The sequence below is a fragment of the Anomaloglossus baeobatrachus genome, chromosome 2, assembly GCF_048569485.1.
Source record: "Anomaloglossus baeobatrachus isolate aAnoBae1 chromosome 2, aAnoBae1.hap1, whole genome shotgun sequence".
In the NCBI taxonomy this organism is placed as follows: domain Eukaryota; kingdom Metazoa; phylum Chordata; class Amphibia; order Anura; family Aromobatidae; genus Anomaloglossus; species Anomaloglossus baeobatrachus.
The window spans coordinates 428,230,718-428,252,277 of record NC_134354.1 but is presented as its reverse complement, the minus strand read 5'-3'; the positions used below and the strand labels follow the sequence as shown (position 1 = coordinate 428,252,277).

At 42.8% G+C, this 21,560-nt stretch overlaps 1 protein-coding gene across 1 annotated transcript in view; it reads right to left on the bottom strand.

Annotated features, from left to right (window-relative positions):
• The window catches only part of LOC142289817 (uncharacterized), a 257,307-nt gene that overhangs the window by 220,708 nt on the left and 15,039 nt on the right, over nucleotides 1-21,560 (bottom strand). Inside the window, exons 4-7 of the mRNA XM_075333745.1 lie at nucleotides 15,870-15,985; nucleotides 11,747-11,778; nucleotides 8,670-8,767; nucleotides 8,388-8,559 (exon numbers count right to left, since the gene is read on the bottom strand). Of these exons, the coding sequence (XP_075189860.1) occupies nucleotides 8,388-8,559; nucleotides 8,670-8,767; nucleotides 11,747-11,778; nucleotides 15,870-15,985 (418 nt within the window). The remainder of the gene's footprint in view (nucleotides 1-8,387; nucleotides 8,560-8,669; nucleotides 8,768-11,746; nucleotides 11,779-15,869; nucleotides 15,986-21,560) is intronic.

The following is a 21,560-nucleotide window of genomic DNA, read 5'->3' as shown; positions in this document are numbered from 1 at the left end:
GGGCTTGCGGCCGGCGGGTCTGTGGTCGGCGGACCTGTGGTCGGTGGGCTGACGGTCGACGGGCTTGCGGTCGGCGGGGCCTGTGATCGTTTGGTCTGCGGTCGGCGGGTCTGCGGGCTTGTGGCCGGCGGGTCTGCAGTTGACGGGTCTGTGGGCGGCCCCAGGCAGAGCTTAGTGGGCCCCCCTCGGGCTGGGATCAGCCACCATCTCACCCCCCTTCGACGATCGTCTTCAGCTTACAGCGCTTACCTGTTCCCACCGGATGCCATGACCTCGACACCTCCGCGTTGTCCGCAGCACTGTGATGAGGCGCAGAGTGATGACCTCATCATAGTGCTGTGTGATGGCGTGCCGCCTCCCTGCTCTACTCGCTTCTGGCCACATGGCTAATTTGCATGCGATGTCCTAGAAGGGCTTCGTCTGCAATTTAGCAGTGTGTGCAGTGGCAGAAATGACACGACTGGGCCCCTCTGCTGCGCCTGTGACTGGGGTCCGGTAAAGAGAAGGGGCACGTCCTGCCTGGGGCTTAACAAACCCAAGTAATTACCCGAGGTCTTACCGGGCCCCCTCTCTTCACCAGGCCCGGTACACCAGGCACAGTAGTAATGCCCTGATGGCGGCCCTGAGTATATACATCACATAGGAGACACTGGGACTGCTGCATATACATCACATAGGAGACACTGGAGCAAGAGCATGTACATCACATAGGAGACGCTGGGACTGCTGTATATACATCACATAGGAGATGCTGGGACAGGAGCAAATACATCAGATAGGAGACACTGCTGCAGGAGCATATACATCATGCCAGACACTGGGACTAGAGAATATAGATCCCGCAAGACACTAGGGCTGCTATAGATACATCACAGGAGATGCTGGGGACATATACATAACAGGGGAGGCTGGGGGCATATACATCACATGATAGGCTAATGCATATATATCCCAGGAGAGTCTAGGAGCATATACATCACTTAGGAGACCGGGAGCATATACATCACAAGAGACGCTAGGGTCATATACATCAAAGAAGATGCTGGGGTTGCAGAATATACAACACAGGAGACACTGGGGGCATATACACTGGAGATCAAAATTAGAAAACAATGTATGATCACTTGCTTTTTTCAGAAATAATGTAATCTACATTGATCAACATTTGAAGATTTTTTTTTGTAAGGGGTACACCATGCCACTAGCACAGTGTTTTACAAAAGATCCAAACTTTATCAACATGAAACCTTTATTTTGCCAAAACATGATGATGATAATTAGAGAACAACAATGACTGTAGCACAGAGAAAGATTATAACTACATTTTCTGAAGGTAACAACAGTCACCAATTAGTAGGAAGTGTACAGGCCTTTGAATTGAAAGACTTTAGCACATCTGCGACTACAGGAGATCATGTATCTCTCCAACTGCTCTGGTGTGATTTTGGGCCACTATTCATCTAGTCTCTTCCACAGCTCTTTGACTGTTGTGGATTTCTTGGGCATAACTTTGTCACCAAGCATTTTCCAGAGGTTTTCTATTGGGTTTGGATTAGGAGTCTGGGCTGGCCATTTCATTGTTTCAATGTTTTCTGTTTCAAGGAACTGCTTTACCTATTTTGCTGTGTGACAGGAGGCATTATCCTGCATGAAAATTGCTTGATGATTGAGTGATGAACGCAAGTAAGGAACCAAGTCTTGTTGTAGAAGGTTCTGATACACACTTGCATTGACTTGTTTATTTAGCTGTATGAGAGGCCCAACTCCTGCTGCAGAAAACATTTCCCAAGCCATGACACTTCTTCCACTACCTTTCCCTGACTTCTTATAACACTTTGAGTTCAGTCTTTTCTCAGTTTGTTGACGAACATAATGTTTCCCATCAGACACAAATAAATTAAACTTTCTTTTATCACTAACATGAACCATGGACCACTTATCCTCTGTCCACACAACATGCTCCTCGCCAAAGGTGATTCTAGCCTTTTAATTGGTCACTGTAGAGTGGGCTTTCAGTCCAATTGCTCTTAAACGTCATGACACTGTATGACAAGACAGATCCTCCTTACCCTGTTTAGTGCTGAACTAGAGAGCAGAGGTGAAGCGATTATCCATGAAGATTCTCCACATTATCCTGTCCTCTTTTGTATTTGTCTTTCGTGGGCAACTAGGCTTATTGGGGGACTTGAAAGAGTTTGCGATGTTGTAAAAATGCAATATTCTCAAAATCACTGATTTGGAATGACCAACTTCCCCTTCTATGGCTGAGAGGGTCACCCCTTTGACCTTCATCTGGAAAACCTGCTGACGGAGGGTTTCAGTCACTTTGGAACACCATACCATTTTTGCAAAGTCAATGCAAACTGGAAAGTTAGGCTACCAGTTAAATAGGGTTTGTCACATAATTAAGGAAATTAGCACCAGGGGCCATCTTAACACAAATAACAATAACTTGCAGGTATCTGAAAGTGTTCTCTAATTTTGATCAGTTTTCTTTTTCATTTACCTCATTTATATTTTTATTATGTGCTTTTGGAAAAAATCAATTTATGAAATAAGCTTAAAATACTGCTAGTTTACTCATGTTAGGATATAATCACATAGGACTACACAATGACCTTAACATTTAAGAAATTGTGTGGTGTTCTCTAATTTTGATCTCCAGTGAACATCACAGGGGAAGCTGAGGTCACATACATCACAGGAAACGCTGGTGCATATACATCACCGGGGAAGCTTGGGTATACACATTACTTACAAAAAGTTATGGATATTTGGCTTTTGGGTGAAATTCATGTAAAATATAAAAAGTTTACTCTACAGCAGGGGTGGGCAATTAATTTTCCCATGGGCCGCATGAGAAATTGGGATGGTCATAGAGGGCCGGACTAATATAATTAACTCAGTTCTACCCAGTACTGGATATAGTATATATTCTATCCCTTCATAAACAAACAGTAAGTTAAACAATACAAAGATTCAATGAAAATATGGAGGTCAGTGGGGAGCATAGACTTTACTGGGGTCAGTAGGGGGCATACACATTACTGGGGTCAGTGGGGGGGCATAGACATTACTGGGGTCAGTGGGGTGCATAGACATTACTGGGGTCAGTGGGGGACATACACATTACTGAGGTCAGTAAGTGGCATAGACATTACTGGGGTCATTAGGGGGCATACACATTACTGGGGCCTGTGGAGCCTACATACTGGCCCTGGTGGCCTGTGGAGCCTACATACTGGCCCTGGTGGCCTGTGGAGCCTACATACTGGCCCTGGTGGCCAGAGCAGAATACATACTGGCCCTGGTGGCCAGTGGAATATACATACTGACAGTGGTGGCTAGTAGAGCATACATACTGACAGTGGTGGCCAGTGGAGTATACATACTGACAGTGGTGGCCAGTGGGGCATACATACTGGCCCTGGGGGCACTGAGGGCTTGCTCCTCTGGCTGCCTTCTCTGAGTCTCCTGTGTGTCTGCTTCTTCTATTGCAGGCACAGGGGGACCTGAGAAGACACAAGTGCTGCTCCACTGCTCTCCCCTCCTGCAGGCACACTGCACTCTCCCTGCTGCTACTGGTTCACATTACCTCAGTTGCAGAAGAGACATTTTTGAAGTGGCCGCTGTGGAGATGAGCCTGTCACATGTGAGGATCCTGGGTAGAATGGGTAGGCAAAGGGGGCGTGGCCAGCATCGAGAGAGCAGCAAGAAGGGACAAGTAAGGATAGTTTCCCATCAAATCGCATATCACCAGATCCTGCATGCACAGATCATGTAATGTCCAACGAATGCAACCGCAATTGTTATTTACCAGATCCTGGATGCAGCGGGACACAGAATTTATCGGCCGGCACTGGAGTCAGCTGATCTGGAGTCAGCTGAACTCCAGATGTGACAGCCCGCACACGTTGTCTATGCACTGCTGCCGATCACGTGTGAAGGCTGTGTGGTCAGGAGTTCAGCTGAATTCAGATCAGCTGACTCCAGCATCGGCCGATACTTGTTCTGTGTACCGATGCATCCATCGCAGCGTGTGCGGGCTGTGAGGTCAGCTGAGTTTGGCCGGCACTGGAGTCAGCTGATCTGAACTCCTGACCTCATAGCCAGGAGAACAAGTAATCAGATCAGCTGACTCCAGTGTCGGCTGATTACTTGTTCTGTGTACCGCTGCATCCATCGCAGCATGTGCGGGCTGTGAGGTCAGCTGAGTTCGGCTGACACTGGAGTCAGCTGATCTCATTACTTGTTCTGCTAGCTGTGTGGTCAGGAGTAAGGATGAGTGAGCAGTAAAATGCTTGTGTGCTCGATGTGCGAAGACCATGTCAATTTTTTATTTTTTAAATTCATTAAAAAATAAAAAAACAAAACCCCCAAACACATAACCCTAACCCGAGGGTCAGGGTTAAAAAAAAAATGACGTTGGCTTCGCCATATTTTTGTATGCTAGCCAGGTACAGCAGGCAGGTATGGCCTGCCCCCAACCCCCAGTTGCCTATTTGTACCTGGCTGGGAACCAAAAATATAGGGAAGCCCTTTTTTTTAATTATGCCATGAAATAATTTTAGAAAAAAAAACCACATGGGCTTCGCCCAATTTTTGTGTCCAGACAGGTACAACTAAGCAGCCGGGCATTGGAATCGTCAGCGCAGGATGGCTCAAGCTCTCTGGGCCCCCCCCCGTTGCGAATTGCAGTCCGCAGCCACTCCAGAAAATGGCACGTTCATAGAAGCGCCATCTTCTGGGGCTGTATCCAGCTCTTCCAGCGGCCTTGGGTAATAAGGGGTTAATACTAGCTTTGTTTTACCAGCTGATATTAAGCCAGAGATTCTTAATGTCAGGCCAAGTTTGACCCAGCCATTAAGAATCTCGAATAAAGGGTTAATAAAAAGACAACACACAGAGAAAAATACTTTATTAGAAATATATACACAGACACACTTAGAGACTCCATCTTTATTACCCCCTCTCACCCCACCACGATCCTGGTCTTGAGATATATATATATATATATATATATATATATATATATATATATATATATAGAGAGAGAGAGAGAGGGGAGAGAGATCAGGTGATCGCTCTTAAAAGCAGGCTGCCAGCTGATCACCTGATCGCTCATATAAGCCAACCTCCGGCTGATCAGCTGATCACTCATAAAAGCCGGCCACCGGCTGATCAGCTGTAAGTCGCTTGAGGTATGTTTTATGGTATATTATTTATGGGGTATGTTTTGGGTATATTTTTCCATTTTGAACATTTTTAACTATTATGTTGATTATTGTTGATTATATTCCATATTTAATAAAAAAAAGTGACACGTCAGATTTGAATAAAATGGGGCTTGGTCATGAACACCAAAACCGGTTGCGTCACAGGGGTTAAGGATGTGGATGTGAAAGTAGTCCCAAAGTATTTCCATAGACTCCAAAACAGTATTTTCTTAAATGAAAAGGTTGAAATACTGACATCTTTTAACCTCAAACAATATAAATAAGAAAATTAATTTCCTTAAGGCTGCAAAGAAAATCACCACTTATGTATGCAAATTTAATCTAATGGATTCATACTTACACTGACTGTTCATGCTGATTCTGATTGCCGTGGAGCTGAAAGCTTGAAAACCATTTAATTTTAATGTCAGAGGAGTTTCATATCATCATCTGGTTGCTTACAGGTCAGGTGAGGTGTCACTATGTATTTTACACATGATATAACACATCTTGCCTCACTGCATTATATGGAGAACAGTTACAACTGTATACAAATCTCTCATCGATATATATACTGTACATTACAGGCACAATTTAAATTCCGATAGCTATGCAATACCGATGACTTAAGTGTTTTAAGTCAGGTATGACATAAACATTTCATGTAAAAAAAAAGCTGTAACATTATCTCTAAATTGTTATTCACACCTACTGGTATTGCATACATTTTATATTATTTACTCTAAGGAACCCTTTGCATAGAATGGTATATAAACTAAATTAGGGTATTCTTTTCACTTCTACTTAACAAACAGGGTTTAAAAAAAACAACTTTTTTTTTTAATTAAAGGGAACCTGTCAGCAGAAATTTCGCCCAAAACCTAAAAGATTCCCCCTCTGCAGCTCCTGGGCTGCATTCTAGAAAGGTCCCTGTTATTAATGTGCCCCATGTGAGACCAAAATAAAGACTTTATAAAGTGGTACCTTTTTGTATTCAGATACTGTAAATGTGACACGGAGGCGGGCTTTATGGCGTCCGTTATTCTGCCTCCTGGTCCTGTATGCCGCCCCCCATCGCTCCTTTCCATAGCTGATGCACCGCCCACTGCTCCAGCCATCCCCGCACATGCCCAGTGCCAGTCTCACGGGACTGAGCAGTGTGAACGCTGGTGACGTGTGCGCAGGCAAGTGATTATGGGCGGGGCTGTGATTGTTATCAGCAAGTACCCGCCCATAATCTCGTGAGCGCGCAAACCTCACCAGCGGTCACACTGTGCTCAGGGTAGTGCTAGACTGTATGGGCTGCTTCCAGGGATGACGTCCCTTTTGTCACGTGATAGGGGCATGTTCAAAATACTATCATGTGACAAACTTTTGCTAAGACTAAGTTGGTGTTATTAGTTAGTTTTCACTAGGGCGATGTACTTTTCCCTGTATGATGCTGACCAACCATAAGCAGGCAGCACAAGAGCAGAAAAAGAATATGCCCCCACCTTAGCTTAGGCTTTCCATTTGTAAGATGTAATGATACAGCTCTGATCTCCGGGTTAACATTCTGCATCTTGATATAGCAGAGCTGACTGTGCAGAGAGGACCTTGGTACAGCAAAGCAAACTTGGTAAACAGACAACTAGGAGTAGTACTGCCCAGTGAAAAGCAGAGTTAATCTGTCTTGTACATAGGCTGAGTGTAAGTATGTGGTTGTCGAGTGTGCTTTCTACCTGAATGCTCAAGCAATGCACAACCTCCTGTGCCATTCTTAAAAGACCTGGCATTGTGATATCAGAGATGCACACCACATTAACATGGTAATCTCACATGCACAAGCACAGACATACTGTAGTTAAATGCTTGAAAAGGAATACATTCAAACTGTCACTAGAGCCAAGTCAGGTGAATAGCACTTGTATCTTCTATATTACAAACCTTGGTAATCTATTGGCTATATTGTTAATTGGCATGTCTTCTTTTAAATAATTACATGTCTCAATGCATGTAATATTTTGGAGTTATTTTCCCTTAAAAGCATTTCTTCTAGTAAAAAATAGGGTTCCTAACAGGAGATGCCATATAGCTCTACTCCTCTACCCCCACAATGACTGCCGTGAGACAAAAACTGCAAGTGGTATTTGTACTGACACATAGCTCTGCTCTACTCTACATAATAAGTGCAGAGATCACACTGGTGAGCAAAACTGTGTGTTATTACATGTCTCACACAGAGAAAGCCAACCCTAAGTGTACTTTCACACATCCGGATTTTTGCTCTGCGGCACAATACGGCGTTCTGCAGAAAAACCGCAACCGGCTTTTGTAACGCCGGTTGCGTTTTTTTTTGCATAGACTTACATTAGTGCCGTATTGTGCCGCAGGGGCTTGCGTTCGGTCCGGTTTTTGCCGCATGCGGCAGATTTAGCCGATGCCGCGGCCGGATCGAACGTTCCCTGCAACGTTTTTTGCTCCGGCAAAAAACACCGCATCGCGCCGCATCCGGCCGCTGCGGCGCATTTTTCAATGCATACCTATGGAGGCCGGATGCGGCGCGATGCGGAGAAAACCGCATCCGCTCGCCGCATGTGGTTTTTTCCACTGCGCATGCTCAGTAGCATGCCGCAACCGGAAAAAAAACGGACGGGCCGCATGTAAAAACTTATGCAAAGGATGCGGTGTTTTCGCCGCATCCGTGGCATAGTTTTTACAGCCGGATTGAGCCGCAGTGCTCAAACCGGATGTGTGAAAGTAGCCTAAGCTTCTCTTGGAGTGTGTTCTTTTTTTCCTTTCCATGACACTTCCTGCTTATGACTGAGCAACGTAATGCAGGCAAAAATGTACACAATCCCAGAGATGAATTTCTGCTAATGCACCTCTAGTTGAAAGATAAATTAGAACCTAACCTTTACTAGCTAATATCTCTGCAACGGAGATATGAATTAAAAAGATCTTTTTATTCAGCTCTGCAGACCTAATTTGTATAACGTGACCAGTTTAACATGTTAAATCTGGTGATAGATCTTTTTTAAATTCTCTTTTTTGCTCAAATTAGGTTACAAATTTAGTGCTAAATATGGCATTTTGAAAGCAGCAAAGAACTCACATTTATATAAAAACAGATGTCAATGTCACTCAAAAATACAATACATTAATAATATTCACTCTACAGAGACAACATACCATTAAAATTTAGCAGAAAAAAACTCTCGGCTTTGTTGATAGATTCATTTTTATTGATTTGTTCCAGGAGAATTGGTTTCAAACAACTTTTTTTTGTAAAAAACTTCACATCACCAGAATACACAGATAATCTCAGCAATAAGTCAATTGGATCAAAATCTTTTAAAAAAGCCTATTAAAAGAAAAAGATTGTATACAAACACAATAATAAGGAAATACAGAATAAGCTTTGAGACAGTGATTGTAAAGTTTCTAATTAATTTGAAAGACTTATGTACTTACATTTAAATGATCAGAATAGTCTGTCAGTATGATCTTCAGCACGATATTTTTTACACCAAAAGGCAAGATTTTTCTAAAATCCTCAGTAACCGATGTGCCTGTAAAGAAAATAAAATTCATAATGGAAAACATACAGTTGTGCTCAAAAGTTTACATACCCCGACAAATTTTTTTGCTTTCTTGGCCTTTTTTCAGAGAATATGAATGATAAAACAAAAACTTTTTTTTCACTCATGGTTAGTAGTTGGTTGAAGCCATTTATTGTCAAACTACTGTGTTTTCTCTAGTTAATTCATAATGACAACCAAAAACATCCAAATGGCCCTGAGCAAAAGTTCACATACCCTGGTGATTTTGGCCTCATAACATGCACACAAGTTAACGCAAATGGGTTTGAAGGGCTAATAAAGGTAACATCCTCACCTGTGACCTTTTTGCTTGTAATCAGTGTGTGTGCGCGCGTGTGTGTGTGTGTGTGTAAAAGCTGCGTGAGTTTCTGGGATTCAGACAGACTCTTGCATCTCTCATCCAGCTACTGACGTTACTGAACGATGAGTCATGGGGAAAGTAAAAGAATTGTCAACAGATCTATGGGAAAAGTTAGTTGAACTGTATAAAACAGGAAAGGGATACAAAAAGATATCCAAGGTTTTGATAATGCATGTCAGCAGTATTCAAACTGTGATTTATGATTTAAAAAGAGAAATCACAGTAGTTTGACAATAAATGGCTTCACCCAAGCATTAACCATGAGTGAAAAAAAAAGATTTTTGTGTTATCATTCATATTCTCTGAAGAAAAGGCCAAGAAAGCACAAAATCTGCTTGGGTTTGTAAGCTTTTGAGTACAACTGTATATTCTATTGTCTGAATTGTATGTGTTATTTTTTTATGCAAATAACACTTGATACTATATGTTACAAGATTGTTCTTAACATCATATTGGAATAATAGTGTAACAGTTTTGGCAAAACTAGTTTTTAGTGTTATATTGAAATCTATATAGAGTGAAGAACCTACAAAACATTTTACTTAGCACTAGATCGGAGTGCAGAGGCTAAGGAACAATACGTTCTTCATCCTTACACTCCACAAGTAGGTATGGACTTTTCTGCAAGAAATCCCTGGCCATTTAGTGAGAGAAACACCTATTGGCAAAATCTAATATGAAGTCAGGCAAGAGATTTTGGATAATTTTAAAAGAATAGAGCATTTCATGTGCTGGACTGATTATCTAGGTTTACAGGTAATTATACATCTGTGCTGGTTCCTGTACTCTTTGTTTCTGATTCAGCCACAATGCCGTGCCACGCCTCTCTTGCGAACAACAATACTGTTTTATTCCTGGCCTTTTTGTGCTGCTAAATGAGGGCGCTATGGGGTTAGTTCTGGTCTGGTTTTCATTACTGTTTCCTAACAGCCTTGAGATGGGCTTTCTGAGATTTAAACCCCTGAACCTCTGAGTTCCACAGACAGTCTATAAGTTTAGCTTACCTGGTCTATAGTCCTAGTCTTCCCTCTTGTTCTATCTCCAGTTTTATCCTGTTTTATGACCTCAGTTTGTATTTGTATCAAGCCAAAAAGTAGAAAAGAAGAAGAAACAGTTTTGCAATGTAGGCACTATATTGAACCTATTGCCCACAGGACCTTTATAAATTATCAATAAAGGGTTAATATTCACTTTAATGATTTCTACATTCCACAAGTAAAGCTAGAGTTCAAGCCTTCTTCCTCTTTAAGAGGCCATTTGCATGTTTAATTCTGCAGAGGAACATTGCATGGCTTAAGGGGGCTTTACACGCAGCGATATCGCTAGCGATATCGCTGGTGAAAGCACCCGCCTGCGTCGTTTGTGCGTCACGGGCAAATCGCTGCCCGTGGCACACAAAATCGTTAGGAGCCGTCACATGGGACTTACCTGCCTAGCGACGTCGCTGTGGCCGGCGAACTGCCTCCTTTCTAAGGGGGAGGTTCGTGTGGCATCACAGCGGCGTCACTAAGCGGCCGCCCACTAGAAGCGGAGGGGCGGAGATGTGCGGGCGTAACATCCCGCCCACCTTCTTCCTTCCTCATTGTGGGCGGCCGCAGGTACGGTGAAGTTCCTCGTTCCTGCGGTGTCACACGTAGCGATGTGTGCTGCCGCAGGAACGACGAACAACCTGCATCCTGCAACAGCAACGATTTTATGAAAATGAACAACGTGTCAACGATCAACGATAAGGTGAGTATTTTTGATCGTTAACACTCGCTCGGAGCTGTTACACACAACGACGTCGCTAACGATACCGGATGTGCATCACGGAATCCATTACCCCAGCGATAAATCGTTAGATACGTCGTTGCGTGTAGCGGGGCCTTTATAAGTCTCCTTATGCTGGCTTGGCACTCTCCATAAGTAGAAATGTTCTTCCCTTAGACCACCAGTCAAAGGCCTCTCAACTAACTGAATCAGGTCTCTTATTTGGCACTGATGTGGGGCAAACACCTGTGTGCAAATAAAATGTCTGGTTTGGCTTCATATCTTAAGTTACGTGGCAAGTTTCAATAAAAGGTCAATATTTACTTTTAGGATTGCTACATCCAATAAGTGGCACTAGAGTTCATGTCCTCTGAAGAGGCTATTTGTATCATACCAAGAGCGTACTAACAGTTTTAAGAAAAAAAAAGCAGATCACTTTAAATAAAAAAAAAAAAAACAAAACCCCATCACCATCTTGCATATATTGCACTACAAACTTCAATTTACCACCTGGCAACATTTAAAAAAAAAAGCTGGTGCATTTTATTAAAGACGCTTTGTGTGAAACCAGAAAACATGTTGGGGACAACTGAGGCTAACATGTTATTAAGTTTAGGGAAAAAGCTGCTCTGGGAGTTACAAACATGGAAATAGTGCCAACAAGAAAATACCAATTAATTTAATTTAGTAATTTCTAGCAATAAATAACACGATAAACAAAGTCTAGACATCTACTGTATATATCAGAATAAAGTGTCACATATGAAGGTGTCGGTTTATAAATTATGACACTGAAAACAGAACATTGTGCTTTATTATTTGCAAGAGACGTTACATACCTTGGAGCCTTGGAGGCACTTCATGTACTTGCCTGCACATAAAAAGTAGTAATTAGTTTACCTTAATAATTTATTTTTTTCCTGTTGCAAGACACAGCGCAATAAGCAGTAGTCCTAGTGGAATTACAAATGTAATTAAGTTTCATTTTTAGACAACAAGAAAAATAAGAGTAAAAAGGTGGGACCCAAAACCCAAAGTCGTAATATAAAAAAAATTATAAGGTGTAGCCAAAACAATCTCTCATCCCCTAGGTTTTTTTTATTGTGCGTTATCACTGAAGAACAGTGGTTTTACTTTCACACTATTAATTTACATTAATTAGCAAGAACGAAAAAAAGAAATCTAAAGTAATCTTTGGTTACTACAATTGGAATACAACCTCAAAGTTTTCCTATAGGGGTTAACGTTGCATTGTAAAGTGCAAAATCTGTGCAATATCTGCAGCATTAAATTCCTATTTGCATCTGTGCTCAAAAGTACCATCAATTGATCTTCACTGTACTATTGAAGGAATAAAATAATCCTCATAAACAGAGAGATGATGAGGGAACACTTAGCTAATTTAAAAATGCATTTAAATCTCTGGTTCAAATGAATTACATCCCAGGATGCTGAAAGATAACAGAGGAATTGTAGAACCAATAGCCATAATCTTTGAAAATTCCTGGAAAAAAAGGAGAAGTCCCAAAAGACTGGAGAAGGTCAAATGTTTCTCTATCTTTAAAAAAGGTAAGAAGATGGAGCCAGGAAATTACAGGCCAGTGAGCCTTACTTTTATACCAGGAAAGATCTTTGAACAAATTTTTAAACAGCATGAATGTAATTACTTGGATAAGAATACAGTAATTAACCAGAGCTAGCATGGGTTTGTAGCAAACAAGTCATGCCAGACTAATCTAAGTTCCTTCAATGATGGAATTGTAGACAGGGTGGATCAGTGAAATGCGGTAGATATAGTATCTCTCAACTTCCGCAAAGCATGATAAAATATCTCATACTATCCTCATTGAAAAAATGACCAATTATAGGATTGACAAGACTACGATTAGGTGGATTCATAACTTGCTCAGTGATCATACTCAAAGTGTGATAAATGGTTGCACATCCAATTGGAAAAGTGTTTCAAGTGCCATACCACAATGCTCTGTGTTGGCTTCAGTGTTGTTCAAATTTTTAATAAATGATCTAGATAAGGGAACTTTAGGTAGACCAATTACATTTGCAGACAATGCAAAGCTAGGAGGTATAGCTAATACTAGACAAGACAGAGAAATTATATAAAAGATTCTAGATAAGTTGGAACAATGGACAGTGACTAATAGAATGGTATTTAACAGGGAGAAATGAAAAATTCTACATCTGGGAAAGACAAAAAAAATTTACAGAATGGGAGGAATAGAACTAAGCAACAGCACGTGTGAAAAGACTTGGTATACTAATAGATTACAGATTTCACACGAGTCAACAGTGTGATGCAGCAACAAAAACGGCAAACACAATTCAGGGATATATTAAGTGAAGCATACAGTCGAGATCACATGAAGTAATTATCCCCCTTTACGCATCTTTGGTCAGACTTCATTTGGAATACTGTGTCCAGTTCTGGGCACCATAATTTAAAAAGAATAAAAAAATGTTTTAAAAAAATCAACAAACTGGAGCAAATTCAGAGAAGAGCTACTAGGATGGTGAGCGGACTGCAAACAAAGTCCTACGAGGAACAATTAAAGGATCTGGGAATGTTTAGCTTGCAAAAAAGAAGGATAAGAGGAGACTTAATAGCAGTCTACAAATATCTGAAGAGAAGGGAGAAGATACAGTTAAGATATTAGTAAAGAAAAAAAATTGACACTGAGGGTGATCAATGAGTGGAACAGGCTGCCATGAGAGATGGTGAGTTCTCCTTCAATGGAAGTCTTCAAACAGAGGCTGAACAGACATCTGTGTGGAACGATATAGTGAATCCTACATTGAGTAGGGGGTTGGACACGATGACACTGGAGGTCCCTTCCAACTCTCACATTTTATGATTCTATGCATAATTTGATATGCTTGGGAATTCAAATCCTAAGAATCAGTAAATTTGTATTGGAGATTTTGTAAGATCTCATCCAAAAAGCTGTTATTGTAATACCTAGTGGAAAAACCTTTGCATATATAACCCATGCGCACATACCTATACTGTTTTAAGTTACACCATGTTACATAAGCTCCACAGAATATTATTACAATTAGTTCCTCTCCTAAATAATTTCAAATATGACTCGAAAGTTAGATCTACATAGGAAGTGTGCCAGAAGTAAACTTTTCATGTCCAAAAAGAATATTAGGGAATGACTAATAACTAGAGATGAGTAAACCAGTGTTTGGTTCAGTTCGGTGGGTTCAGCCGGACTTCAGATAACATTCGGTTTGGGACCCGGACTTGACCTGAACCCCAATGAAAGTCACTAATTGAGCAGTTTGGGTCACCGCCCACAAGCAGTCAGCCATAAACAGATCACTTTCAGGGGTCGGTAGGGTTTGTAAACATTTTTTTTGGTTTGATGCACACTACATCCAATGACGCATTTCCCCCCCTTCCCAGTGCGTGCTGTTGAAACACTGAAAGCGGCTGTCCCTGGGCTGAGTTCTGATCGTACCCGAGCACAATGATGCTCGCGCGAGTAGTTTGCATACATAAAGCACCAGAACTCTGTTTTTTTTGTAAAGTCTGTATTTGGTACAAATGCCGAATAGCAAGCCTCAGGTTTACTCATCTGTACTAATAATTGCCAAAACAACACTTATGTAAACACCAGTGAAACATCCCATTTATTTCCATATTTGAATCAAGATTAAGATTTATACTTATGCATATGTTAAGCTTATAATAAAAACATTTTTGAATGGAATATCTTTACCTCTTCACATGAGATCGGAAATATATACGTTTATATAATATACAAATAAACCTAAAAATATATAAACACTAGCTGTAGTACCCGGGCGTTGCCCGGGATAGTAGCTGTGTCTTTGTCTCTCTCCCAGACTGCCTGTCTGTGTCTGTCTGTTTATCTCTTTCTGTCTGTGTGTGTATCTGTCTCTGTGTGTGTGGCTCAGTCTGTGTCTGTCTCTTTCCCTGTCTGTGTGTCAGTCTCTATCCATGTCTGTCTGTCTGTTTGTATCTATCTCTGTGTCTATTTCTGTATCAGTCTCTCTATCTCTTTGTCTGTCTGACTCATTCCAGGTCTATCTCTTTTCCCCCTCTGTCACTTTCCCCATCTGTCTCTTTCCCCCCCATCTGTCTCTTTCCCCCCCTGTCTGTCTCTTTCCCCCCTGTCTGTCTCTTTCTCCCCCTGTCTGTCTCTTTCCCCCTCTGTCTGTCTCTTTCCCCCTCTGTCTGTCTCTTTCCCCCTCTGTCTGTCTCTTTCCCCCTCTGTCTGTCTCGTCACCTCTCTGTCTGTCTCTTCACCTCTCTGTCTGTCTCTTCACCTCTCTGTCTCTTTCCCCCCTCTGTCTATTTCCCCCTCTGTCTCTTTTCTCCTCTGTATCTCTTCCCCTCTGCCTCTTTCCCCCTCTGTCTCTGTCTCTTTCCCCTCTGTCTCTTTTCCCCCTCTGTCTCTTTCCCCCTCTGTCTCTTTTCCCCTCTGAATCTCTTCCCCTCTGCCTCTTTCCCCCTCTGTCTCTTTCCCCCTCTGTCTCTTTTCCCCATCTGTCTCTTTTCCCCGTCTGTCTCTTTTACCCGTCTGTCAGACTCTGTCTGTGCTTATGTCTGTCTGTCTCTTTATGTCTCTCTCTATCCGTCTCCCCACCGACATCTTATTACCTCACACATAAGCTTCTTATACTAACAATTTATTTTGTTCCTATAGCAACCAATTACAGCTCCTATTAATAAGCTGTAGCTCCTATCTCTATTGACTTTAATGGAGACAGGTGTTTTGGAGAGTAACTGTAAAGCGCGGGGTTACATTTTCATGTCAAAACATAGACTATAACGCTCCCTGAGTCACATGGGGTGTCTGTGCAAAATTTCGTGATTGTAAATGCGACGGTGCGAATTCCTTTAGCGGACATACACACACACACACTCAGCTTTATATATTAGATTTAATTATTTTTAATGTGTTCATGTAATACCTTTGTCTTAATCGATTCATGCCAGGAATATCCACAAGTAATCCTCCTTGTTGTATGTGGATCCATGCTCTCTGTATATCAGCTGTGAGTAAATGATATCCACCACTTAAAAGTATCTGCATAAGAAAATTAAAAATCCCACATTGAAAATTGTCTTTCATAATGTATTAATGTGACATTCACAACTAGACTTGTTTTGAATCAAAGCACAATATATTTTCTTCATTTGTGAAAAACCGCACGTGGTTTTTTGTACATTAGATTCCTAGATAAAAAAAAATGCTGAAAACAGTAAATAACATCAAAAGTTCTATATTCTTCACTGACATCAACTCTTTTTCACCCGGTATCAGTTGTTATAAACCTTTTCATTTGTAGCACCAACTAATTTATATGTTTGTATATGTAGATTTTTTATAAAAAAAAAATCATCAGGCAATTGACATAAATTGACAAGTATGATATAATCGACAGTACACAAATTTTAAAGGGAATACCTCACTTTTATAATATCTAAAGGGTTATCCATTTTTGGGAACAAATGATTTTTTCTTAAATTGGGTTTCATTAAGCATGTTTGCATCATAAATTCTATAAAATCTTACAACCTCTATTTTCCAAATACAACCTAAGGTATTTTAACAAACTTGTTAATAATGGAACTATGACTCGCATAGACCAATATCTATTCTTAAAGCACCACTCCAATGTTTGTTTTTCAGCGCTGGAGTGGAGCCTAAAGCCTGCTTTACATGTTACGATTTCGCATACAATGTCGTATGCGATCGTACCCGCCCCCATCGTATGTGCGGCGCGTTCAATTTGTTGAATGTGCCGGACATACGATTAACCGCGTCACACGTACTTACCCGTCCATACGACCGCGATGTGGGCGGCAAACGTCCACTTCCTGGAATGGGAGGGACGTTCGGCGTCACATCGACGTCACGCGGCAGCCGGCCAATAGAAGCAGAGGGGCGGAGATGAGCGGGACGTAAACATCCCACCCACCTCCTTCCGCATTGCCGGCTGGAGCCGCGGGACGCAGGTAAGATCTGTTCAATGTTCCCGGGGTGTCACACACTGCGATGTGTACTACCTCGGGAACATTGAACAACCCGACGTGCAATTCGTCAGGATTCAACAACGTGCATGCGATGAACGTTTTAACGTTCAATCGCAATCGCACGTAACTGTCACACACTACAATGTACCTTACGATGCCGGATGTGCGTCACTTACGACGTGACCCTGCCGACACATCGTAAGATATATTGTAGTGTGTAAAGCGGGCTTTAAAGGGAAACTGTCACCAGATTTGGTGACTATAAGCTGCGGCCACCACCAGTGGGCTCTTATATACATCATTCTAGCATGCTGTATATAAGAGCCCAAGCTGCTGTGTAGAGCATAAAAGTGAGTTTATAATACCTAAATGGTGGGTACGATGCAGACCGGTCAGATGGATGTCTCCTTTGTCCGGGTGCGACGCCTCCTCTTTCGGCCATCTTTGTCCTCCTTCTTCTGAAGCCTGGGTACATCACATGTTCTACGTCATGCACACAGGCCGCTATTGAGGTCCAGCGCAGGCGCACTACAATACTTTGATCTGCCCTGCTCAGGGTAGATCAAAGTGCGCCTGCACAGGACCTCAATGCTTTAACATTACTTCTGGGGCTGCTCACTATTCTTCATAAATATGCCTGATTGGTTGCAATCAAATGCCATGTGCATGTCTATAGTGTAAAAATAAATAAATTGGCATAGGGACCCCATATTATGATACCCAGCACAGATGAAGTATACAGCTATAGGCTGCAGCCCCAGCCATGCACTTATCTTGGCTGTGAATCAAAATAAGAAGGAACGTATATGGCTATTTTTTTTTTTTTATTATTTCAATAAATAATTTTATGAAATCGGCATACAGTCTCTCCCAATTTTGATACCCAGCCATGATAAATCTGACAGTTGGGGGCTGGTATTCTCAGGCTGGGGAGGACCCATGGTTATTGGGCCCACCCTGCCTAAAAAGAGCAGCCTATAGCCGCCCAGGGTTGTAGCATCTATTGGATGCTACAAATCCGGAACTTTACTAGGCTCATCCCGATTGTCCTGGTGCAGTGTCAATTGGGGTAATAAGGGGTTAATGACAGCTCACAGCTGCCACTAAGCCCTAGATTAGTAATGGGAGGTGTCTATGAGACCCCACCATTACTATTCTGTAAGTGAAAAAAAATAAAACACAAAACAGAAAAAATTCTTTATTTGAAATAAAATACAAAAAAACTCCCTTTTTCTCCCTCTTATTAGCCCCCAAAGCATCCAAGTCCTACATGATCCACACGTGGTTCCACGACGATTCCAGCTCTGCTATATTACTGAAGGCACAGGATGCGGACACAGAACACGACCGCATGCTGTGGGCTTCAGGCAGAGACTGAACCGCAGCGATGAGCGATGATGTCTCTCAGGTTATTTGCAGTCATAGCTGAAGGTTCCAGCATTATGATGAGGTTTTGATGTGTTTTTTTTGCCAAGAGATGCAGAGTTGGTGCCAGAATATGGCATATAAATTTCAGCACCAAATCTGCAACTCTTGGCAAAAAACTTAACAAAAATAGTTTTGACACCATTTTGAAGCAGTTTTCTGCCAGAAGGTGCAAATTTGGTGCTGAAATCTGATGCAGGCATTTCAGCTCAAAATTTGCACCTCCTAGCAGAAAACAGCCATTTTCTGCCAGGAAATGCAGGTCTGTTAGCTCAGTGACCTCACCTGAGGTGGGATTACTGAGTTTAAGGAGGTCACCTGAGGTCATTTTACCTGCGATCACAGGTGGTGTACTGTGGAAACCTCCAGCTATGATTGCAAATAAACTGAGTGACTGCCTAAAGTCCACAGTGTGCGGACATGTTCTGTGTCCGTGCGCTGTGCCTTCAGTATGTACAAGTGCATCACAATAAATTAGAATATCATCAAAAAGTTAAATTATTTCAGAAATTCAATACAAAAAGGGACACTAATTCAATACAAAAAGGGAAACACATATACTATATAGAGTCATTACAGAGTGATCTATTTCAAGTGTTTATTTCTGTTAAAGGAGTTGTCCGACATTAGCTTAACAAAAACTTTTGAGTTTATCTGTGCTGTATTGTCATATAAATCACACCTACATTGTTATTTTTTGTTTTCTAACTTTTGTTCCTCTTGAATTATCCCTTTATTCTCTGCAGCTCTTGTTTACATTCAGATCCAGCAAACATGATAACTTCCTGTGCAAAACCTCAGTCAGAGCTGTCACCACCCAGCCTCAGTGTCCAGCCTCGCCCTCTGCCCGCCCCCTGCACACACATTCCCTGTCAGTATTCTTCCCCAGCACCTGACCTGGTATCACTACAGCATTGCAAATAACAGCCCCACATCGGGCTCTGCACCGCACACGCACACATATGGCTCTGCACCGCACACGTATGCTCTGCACCGCACACGCACACATATGACTCTGTACTGCACACATATAGCTCTGTACCGCACACGCACACATATGGCTCTGTACCGCACACGCACACATATGGCTCTGCACACGTACACGCACACATATGGCTCTGCACATGCACACGCACACATATGGCTCTGCACCGCACACATATGGTTCTGTACCGCACACACACACATATGGCTCTGCACCGCACACGCACACATATGACTCTGCACCGCACACGCACACATATGGCTCTGCACCGCACACATATGGCTCTGCACACGGACACATATGGCTCTGCACACGCATACATATGGCTCTGCACACGCACACATATGACTGCACACGCACACACATGGCTCTGCACCGCACACGCACACATATGGCTGTGCACCGCACACGCACACATATGGCTCTGCACCGCACACGCACACATATGGCTCTGCACCGCACACACACATATATGGCTCTGCACCGCACACGCACACATATGGCTCTGCACACCCACACATATGGCTCTGCACACGCACACATATGGCTCTGTACCGCACACGCACACATATGGCTCTGTACCGCACACGCACACATATGGCTCTGCACCGCACACGCACACATATGGCTCTGCACCCCCCCCCATAGGGAACACATGTAGGGAGTACATACTCACCCGTCCTCGGTCCCCGCCGCTCCTGCACGTTCGCCAGCTGTCTGTGCTCTGGAAATATCAGCACAGTAGTGACGTCACCGCTGTGCTGAAGAGAGCACAGACAGCGGGAGGGACAGTGATGAGAAGCAGCACTTTCAAATGTACCAGCATCTGTGATCTGTGATGCCGGTACATTTGAATGTGTGATCCTGAGCAGGGGGCCCGGTGCTGGCGCTGACACCACGGCAGCCGCCGCCAGGCCCCTCCCCCAGGTCACGGACCCCACAGCAGTGCAGGGGGAGGTTACTGGAGAGTAAAAGAGGTGCGGGGGAATGTGTGGGAGGGTGCAGGGAAGGGGGCGGGGCTCATCGCACTGTACCCGCCCAGCAGGGAGGCGACATGCTGTTCCACATTTGCATGTCAACATGGCCCTGCCCATGTTGAGATGAAATGACCGGAAGCAGCAAAATCGCGGCAGAAGCGGTCACATGACCACTCTGAGACGGGCTGACAGCAGGGCAGGTAAGTGGTCTCTATCTGCTTACCTGCCCCAATGTAGCCCAATAGGGAAATAAAAAAAAAGTCAAAGAAGCTGGATAACCCCTTTAATATTGTTGATTATGGCTTACAGCCAATGAAAACCTAAAAGTCATTATCTCAGAAAATTTGAATAATTACCACAAAACACCTGCAAAGGCTTCATAAGCATTTAAAATGGTTCCTTGGTCTAGTTTAGGAGGCTACACAATCATGGGGAAGACTGCAGATTTGACAGATGTCCAGAAGGCAGTTATTGACACACTCCACAAGGAGGGTACCCACAAAAGGTCATTGCTCAGGAAGCTGGCTGTTCACAGAATGCTGTATCCAAGCATATTAATGGAAAGTTGAGTGGAAGGAAAAATTGTGGTAGAAAAAGATGCACAAGCAACCGGGATAACCGCAGCCTTGATAGGATTGTTAAGAAAATGCCATTCAAAAATTTGGGGGAGATTCACAAGGAGTGGACTGCTGCTGGAGTCAGTGCTACAATAGCCACCACACACAGATGTATCCAGGACATGGGCTACAACTGTCACATTCCTTGTGGTGTCAAGCCACTTATGACCAAGAGATATCGCCAGAAGCATCTTACCTGGGCCAAGGAGAAAAAGAACTGGACTGTTGCTCAGTGGTCCAAGGTGTTGTTTTCCGATTAAAGTAAATTTTGAATTTCATTTGGAAATCAATGTCCCAGAGTCTGGAGGAAGAGTGGAGAGGCCACAATCCAAGCTGCTTGAGTTCTAGTGGGATGTTTCCACAATCAGTGATGGTTTGGGGAACCATGTCATCTGCTGGTGTAGGTCCACTGTGTTTTATCAAGACCAAATTCAGCGCAGCCGTCTAGCAGGAAATTTTAGAACACTTCATGCTTCCCTCTGCCTCAAGTTTTTTGGAGATGGAAATTTAATTTTCCAGCAGGAGTTGTCACCTGTTCACACTGCCAAAAGTACCAATACCTGGTTTAATAACCACAGTATCACTGTGCTTGATTGGCCAGCAAACTCACCTGACCTAAAC